The 7,953-nt window shown below is 39.9% G+C and overlaps 2 protein-coding genes across 2 annotated transcripts; one reads left to right on the forward strand and one right to left on the reverse strand.

Moving 5' to 3' along the window:
• Positions 1-2,441: 2,441 nt before the first annotated feature.
• LOC138034642 (uncharacterized) lies at positions 2,442-3,921 on the reverse strand. Its single transcript, XM_068881854.1, has 3 exons — positions 3,891-3,921; positions 3,098-3,469; positions 2,442-2,662 (listed from the first exon to the last, which is right to left on the reverse strand). The coding sequence occupies exons 1-3, from the start codon at positions 3,919-3,921 to the stop codon at positions 2,442-2,444; spliced, it is 624 nt and encodes a 207-aa protein (XP_068737955.1).
• A 2,821-nt stretch (positions 3,922-6,742) lies between these two features.
• Positions 6,743-7,930, forward strand: LOC138034649 (uncharacterized). Its single transcript, XM_068881863.1, has one exon. It carries the CDS (start codon positions 6,743-6,745, stop codon positions 7,928-7,930), a length of 1,188 nt encoding a protein of 395 aa, XP_068737964.1.
• Positions 7,931-7,953: the final 23 nt, after the last annotated feature.

Here is a 7,953-nt window from a genome sequence, read left to right on the forward strand (position 1 = left end):
GCGCTCAGTACCTCGTTCAACATGTGTCCGTGCATTCCGGATCGAATTGGAATTTTGGCAGTGTTGGTTTTTGAGGAGAGGGGAAAATCGGACTACACGGAGAAAAACCTCTCGGAGCAAGGAGAGAACCAACAACAAACTCAACCCACATATGACGCCAGGACCGGGAATCGAACCCGGGTCACATTGGTGGGAGGCGAGTGCTTTCACCACTGCGCCACCCCTGCTCCCCTAAAAAACACATTTGTGAAGCCGGTAAATCCATGCGCGCGCACAGATCTGCATCGGGTTTGGGCGTGCAAAATGGACGACGGTGAGTTTGAAGTCGTTTACCATTTAATCATTTGAATCCTTGTTTCTGTTTGTTGCATGTCGTTCAGATAATTACAATAGAGGAGTTTCATTATCGAACGATGTAAGTTATTTTCAAACCATACTTTGAAATTGAAAATATCATATGTTATGAGATGTGAGAACTGGACAAAAATCTGTGGAGAATCAGGACTGGACCACCGGACCGCTGGGCCGTAGTAGGCCGTCGGCCGCTGGGCCGTAGTAGGCCGTCGGCCGCTGGGCCTTCGGGCCGCCGCGGGCCGCTGGGCTGCGGGCCTGCTTTTAGTAAAACCCGAAGAAGGAACCGGAGCCGGTGAAGGTATAAAATTTGTTGACATCTAAAAACAACACAATTGCTTACGGAATACTTAGATATGGATTATGTCATGTGATGATAATTAATACGTAATGCATGGAATCAATCAATCAATCAATCAAGTTAAAATGCATTGTTTACATCTCTGATTAATGCACAAAAATTCTTTTAACTTTTAAAATTTACAGTCGCATAATTCCAAAAATTTTCTGAGGGATGATTTTTTATTATGAGTGGATTTTGGGATTTTAATTCTCTTCACTTTTTCTGTTGTCCTTTTCTTTAGAAAAGAAAGACACTGAAATGCATGATCCTGGTGATCTAATCCAGAAATACCAAGCACTGAAAGAAGAAAATGGGTCTCTATATAGAGAGGTTGAAAGAATCCAGGAAGAAACTGAAACAAAAATATCTGATCTAACCATCAAACACCTAGCACAGAAAGAGGAGAAGAAGTCTCTTTATGAAGAACTTCAAAGACTCCAGGAAGAAAACAGAACCCTTAAAGCTGAACTGGGAAGAGTGCAATTTGGGGATAAGTTTCTGAATCAAGGGGATACATCTATCATAACTAAATTTTTTACTGGATTTCCTACCTATGAATTATTTACTTTAGTGGTTACATTTTGTTCATCAGTGTTGACAATTTCAAAAAAACTTTCACCTGCCAATGTGTTTCTTTTGATAATGATGAAGATCAGACTTTATTTACTGAAACAAGATTTGGCTTACAGATTTAACATATCTGCATCTGCTGTTTCTAACCTGTTAAATGCTGGCGTGCCTGCAGTGACACAAAAACTGTCTTTTTTAGTTAGATGGCCAGCTAAGGAGGAAGTTATTCGAACATTACCTTCCGTTTTTAAACCCTCCTTCAGAAAATGTAGAGTGATTATAGACTGCACTGAAGTTTTCTGTGAACGAGCACGAAACTTGACATTACGAGCTTTAACATGGTCCAACTATAAGCATCACAATTAATACAGTTAAGATACTAGTTGGGATCTCCCCCACTGGTGCTGTATCTTTCATTTCTAATTCTTTTGGGGCAAGGGCATCTGACAAACTAATAACACAGAAATCTGGTTTTCTTAACAACCTGGATTATGGAGACCAAGTTCTTGCTGACAGGGGCTTCTTAATTGAAGAAGAATTGGCATCCAGGGGAGCAACACTTGCTATTCATAATTTTACAAAAGGAGTCAAACAATTAGGCATGAAAAATGTAGAGGAGTCTAGAAGACTAGCAAGGGTGCGAATTCATGTTGAAAGAATGATGGAACGTCTCAAGAATTTTAAAATACTTGCTGGAATATTACCACTTTCCCTTGCTCCTCATATTGCTGCTGTTTCTAATTTACAACCTTCTTTAATAAAATAAATGTACATGTATTCTGATGCCTGGGGCATCAATACATTGTAACTTTTATTAACAAAATGGATTGTATAGCTCTGATAGCATCCATAAGCATTGCATAACAGACTAATTATTTAAAAAATCACTGTATATAACTTTAATTAAACAGGTTGTGTAGGATAAGCTTGTCGTTTGACATAAAGGTTACTTAACAATGAGTTGCTTTGTTTATTTGCATTTCTTATACTTAAAAATAATGTGTCACTAATGATAATAAAGTTATTAAAATGTTGTTTTGCCTTAAGGTGGTTACCAAATTATCAAACACTGATTAACTAGTATTTACTGATGACCATGCTAGTCTGAATATTAGTTGATCAATTAATTGATCACTAGGAGGATACATGAAGGAGTGTAAGAAGAGTGGTCAACTTTCTAATCCTCATCTTCACAATGTGGACAATACCACTTTCCTTTTAGTTTCCTGCGGATGTGGACACAGGCATAGTGAAACCATACAATATCAAATGTTGGATTGTCACAAGCGATCATTTTTCCATATTCTGGCTGGTTACAGATACAGTACAAATGCTCCTCATCTTGCTCACTGCTTTCATCTCCCATTTCTGAAATTTCCATCTTCCTTGTAGGGATCTCTGGAAGTATTACATTTAAAAAGAAACTGTCCAGTTTGGTAAGGGAGTGTTCTATGAAATACTTGTTTAAAGGGATTCCCTCCACAATGTGCAAATCTGATGCCTCCACATGTCCATCCTATTGACATGTGCCTCTAGTTGTATTTGGGTGTAGTATGCATGTGTATCTTTCAAATGACCTTTGCTATCTAGACAAAAATCAGGATCACTTTTAGCTGCTTCCATTGGTAGTATATCTTTATGTTTAAAAGCGCATTTTATTTCAACAACTCTTGGGGGGCAGCATTTGCATGTTGCAATTTTATCAGCTGATGCTCCCAAATATGGCCTGTCAAGATCTATAACAAAGCCAGACAACCCGCATTCAAAATTATCATGAGTTAGTTTTTTTCTCTTGTATATATCTCAGTCGGGCCTTCTCCTCATTGTCAATACCCCATCGAATCGGTTTCATTTTAGAGAGATCATAGGCTTTGTAGCCCATAATTGATTTCAGTAAGTTGTTAGGAGGTGTACTCTCTTTCCTCTTTAGTACACTGTGTGCTTTGCTTGCTGTGATTCTTCCTTTGCGCTGCTCCAACCATAGGGGGCAGATTGACTGATTCCTGGTAACTTTCTCCAACTCTTTGCATTGCTCTGGAGTGACTTGCAATTCTTTAGCAAGCTGGCTGCATTTTTCCTTTAGCTGATGTTTGGTAAGTGTAGCATATTCATCTGAGAGTGGCTGAGGTAGGTTACTCTCATCTTCATCTTCCAATGCACTGTCTGTCTCCTCGGGGTCAAGTTTGGGAATTAAACTGAAGAAAGCTGCTCTTGGACATACTTCCTTTAGGCTTTATAACGCAGACAGCTCAGGAAGGGGTGGTGAAGGGGTGTAAGAGACTGAAGGTACATCTCCTTTCCTATTCCTCTTAACAAGGTCGGTAAATTCAGCAACTGATCTGGGATTTATCTGATTGAAACATTGGAAAAGATGATAAATAAGCATAATGAAAATAAATTATCTCAACGTCATAGACAATTTTCGAATTCTCACGGCTGGACTGGATCTAGCATGAAATGGAGGCTAATGCTGGGAAATATTTTCTAATGCAAATTAATTTGCCCGCATTAGCCTCCATTTCATGCTAGATCCAGTCCAACCGTTAGAATACGAAACTGGCCTATTGCCATACACACACTTATTAGTACCTACAAGAACATTTTGTATGACAAGCAACGAACTAACCTTTTCTCTGAACGTTTTGTTCCACTTGCATGCTTCACCAGTGCTGGAAGTCTGGTAAGACCTACCTTTACAGCAACTTCTATTTTAAAAAGGATAGCGGCGACATGACTACAAACCTCTCCAAGCAGGCGATCGAGAGAAAGGAAATAAACTTTTTTCGTAGAATGCCCCTTGCCTGTCTCGCTTTTTATTCACATCCTTTTATTAACTGAACAGTGAGTATTAGAAATCGGAAAGGGTACTGAAAGGGTACTGCAGCAGCAATTAAGAGGCAATAGATTGCATATTAATGCTTGAATATTAAGAGTGCCTCTCAACAATTTTCACCCAAGACTGTGCAAGATAAAAAAATCGAAAATTGCCAAACTTTGTCACAATAAAGGCCTACGAAAACCATTTTTAGAAAAATATGTTTTAGTTTGTTTCGATAATTATTTTACCTGGACGGCGACTTTTTCGGTATCCGGCCTTGTGAGCGAGTGAAAACGCTTGTTTGAATCGCTATTTTTGAAATAACGAATAAGTAACTTGAAAATCAAAACAACATGGCACAGCCAGAATAATTCATTTACCCTTTAGCGCTGTTAACAGTACAATATACCAAAACTGGAATTTTGACCAAATTTTAAAACTTAACCTTTTTTAGATTGATTACAGCACAGGCTCCCCAAGCTGAAAATACGTGGTGTATGCGACAGTTTGTGTATCTAGAGAATTGTATGGGAAAATCACCAATCGTAAAAAAATTGTGTAAATAACTATCTCATTGGAAATAAAGTTTTCCTACCTCAAATGTGTGACGAACTTGTCTCTTGTGCCGAGTTTAGAGCCATTCTGACGCCGTTTAGTGAAGTTATCCCGAAGGCCGTTACTTAAATAATAGGAAGGCCGACCACTCCATCCATCGCTGGCCAGACCTCACTCCGCAAATCGTTTTCTCCCCAACAGGAAAAGTCCCGAATCGCAATAAAAACAACAGTTCCATAAAGCCCAATAAATTTCACTCCAAACACGTGTGTTTCGGTGGCCGAAAGACTCGTGAAGAACGAAAACTTTGCATTAAAATTCACCTCTTCTGCTTTCCTCAGAGGCTTGTGACCGGGCAGTCAACAACGGAAACTCGCAAGATGGTTTCAGCCTCAACTCTGATTGGTCCATTTGAATTTGACCGCGCGCTAGCAACACGACCATTGTTGACTGCCCAGTGCCGCAGGCAGCATTCAAGTTTCAACATTCGAGTTTCCTTAATTCACTTTCTGAACATACGGTACCTGCAAAACAAACAAAGACAGGTATCCCCCTTTATATAAGTATACGCTGGTTAGATTTTCCTCGAAGCCCTCAAACGACCATCGAACGCTTTGTGACCTTGGTGAGTTGTGCCATGATTGTGTCGTCAGAGCTGTCACGCAAGAGATTAGGACAAAGCACAAAGACCAATGGCTTTGTGCAGTTATTCTGACTTTGTTGGGAGCATTTGTGGCGCAAGTTCTGATAATCCAGCAAACATTCAATGCGTAACAATAGCAAAATGTGATAAGGACACCAAGGATTCTTCTCTGGATACAGAGGCTAGGCTTGAGCAGAAAATCACTTTGCGAAATCTGCAGATACTACCTATTACAGCCTATTACAGACTTAATGTCAAAAGCAGAATACCCGCCCACAAGAAATGCACCTAAAAACAATGCTGCCGCAGTGGCGCAGTCGTGTTGTTGGATATACCTCGTTCTTTATCCATGAGGCAAGCACCGCGGCACCGGTGCTTTTAAAGGTGTTTTTGAGATAGATAATATCATTTTGGGTACGACGATTTGCCCACGACACCGTGATCGATTTGGAATCCGATGGTGATGTAATTAGAAAAATCGCGCTTGCCCACATGAATGGGCATCACACATGGCAGTGAAAGGGGAGTGCGGATTAACCCTTGCTCAGTCTCAAAAGCTTACTCAAGTACTGATTTCTGTGGCATCGCGTAAGTTCTAATCCCACTGTGGAATACAGTATTGCATGAATAGAACAACCGATATACATACATTCATTTATGCATAACTTTATTTGTCCTCGAATTTCAGTGAAGCCTACAAAGCTGCTGTCTCCCGGCTTATTTTCTGACATACATTTCAATGGATAATAATAATATTATTAGTAGTAGTATATAAATTTAATAATAACATGTATTATATAATATATACTGGTATTATGTATATCGGTAATTTATATACTATTATTACATAAATATCATGATGATAATATAGAGAATAATAGTTATAATAACTAGTAGTTTTAAAGATTAGGAGTGCATTCTCCGCCTGTGATAATTGTTGGCTGTTACTGAAATCATTTCTATGAACGGCTGAAGTTTTACAGACATAACATACTGACAAAGTCCACTGTTGTTCTGTGGATTTTGATATGACCTTTGATGACACGTTGCTGTTATGATATCTAGCTCTTTCTAAAGTTTCCTTACCTTTTCTTGTTGTTCCAGAACGTTCTAGAAACGAAGTTGTCAATTTCTATAATTAAGTTAATGGTCACGAGTTCGCTATTAACAGCCTGTTTACATAAGACTTGTTGTTGTCCAGAAGTTTCAGATTTACGCAAGCGAGCTCAAGTTAAGTGAGAAGTTCTAGCTAACGTTGTTGTTGTTATTGAATCGAAGTTGTACCTACTGGTTACTGCCTGTACATGTCCTCATGGTAAACGTCTCAACTGGACTGATTAAACCTGTTGTAGTTGTTGCGTGATCTGATCGTCTCTCTCAGCTTTGAAAAACAACCGACGAAAACAAAACTTGGTGTCAGAAGTTTTGGATGCAATTCACGACTTCTGGATACGTTTAAGTCATGACCGAGCCGTCGACTAGTGGACAAGTGTCCAGCACTATGGCTGCTCCTCCAGTGTTCGCTTCTTCTATGCCGCTAGCCAAACCGCCAGATACTCTCAACATAGAGGACAGATCGCGTCGAGGCGATAATTGGTTACATTTTAAGAGAGCTTGGCAAATCTATGAAAAGGCAACTGGGATCAGTAAACTAGAAGGTCCAGTGCGTGTTGCTCATTTTCTTAACGTTGTAGGCAAAGAAGGTGTTCAGATGTTTGATACCTTTACTTTTGACGACGATGGTCATGAAAGCGCTGACAACATAGACAATGTATTAGCGAAATTCGAGTCTCGGTGTTTGCCACAACGCAACGAAACTTATGAAAGGTACCTTTTCAATAAAAGGGAGCAAGAACTTGGAGAAAGTGTTGATCAGTACTGTACAGCACTGATGCGTCTCTCCGAACACTGTGGCTTCGGGAACCTCAGAGACAGCTTGATTAGAGATCGCCTCATCCTTGGAGTTAAGAATGATCGTGCTCGCAAGAAACTACTTGAACAGAAAGATCTTACTTTGGACAAAGCCTTGGATATCCTTCGAACAGGAGAACTAACTGACATACGTGCATCAGAAATCTCGACTGAAGAGCCCAATGTCAACCGTGTAGGACTTACGAAATCAAAATCTCCTAAGAACGCTACTGAAGGCAAAACTTCACGTAGACCAACCCTAAACCGGAAGCAGTCATTTTCCCGGAAACTCAAAGGGAAAGGGCCTGGTAATAATACTAGCACACCTACTGCTAAGAATCGTGAATGCAAGTTCTGCGGTACTGTCCATGAGATGAAAAAATCTTCATGCCCTGCTGTGGGGAAGAAATGCAATAAATGTGGCAGAGATGGACACTTTGCAAAGAAATGTGCGTCCAGTTCAGTCAATCATGTGGAAGATTGTGAGATTTACAGTCACAAGGCCACCTTCAAGTCAGCCTATGTGACAGTCCTTATGAACAGCAAGGCCGAAGTACAACCACAGATTGATACAGGTGCTTCGTGTAACGTTCTAACAAAACGAGATTACATCAGAGTGACTGGCGACAATCAGTGTAATAATCTGGAAAAGTCGTACTCAAGGCTCGTCATGCACAACAAGTCTGTAGACTTCTTACCGAAAGAAAAGGAAGAAAGTATGGAGTCCTTTACCACGTAGTGGAGAAAGATTTGACACCACTT

The sequence above is a fragment of the Montipora capricornis genome, chromosome 2, assembly GCF_036669925.1.
Source record: "Montipora capricornis isolate CH-2021 chromosome 2, ASM3666992v2, whole genome shotgun sequence".
Lineage (NCBI taxonomy): Eukaryota > Metazoa > Cnidaria > Anthozoa > Scleractinia > Acroporidae > Montipora > Montipora capricornis.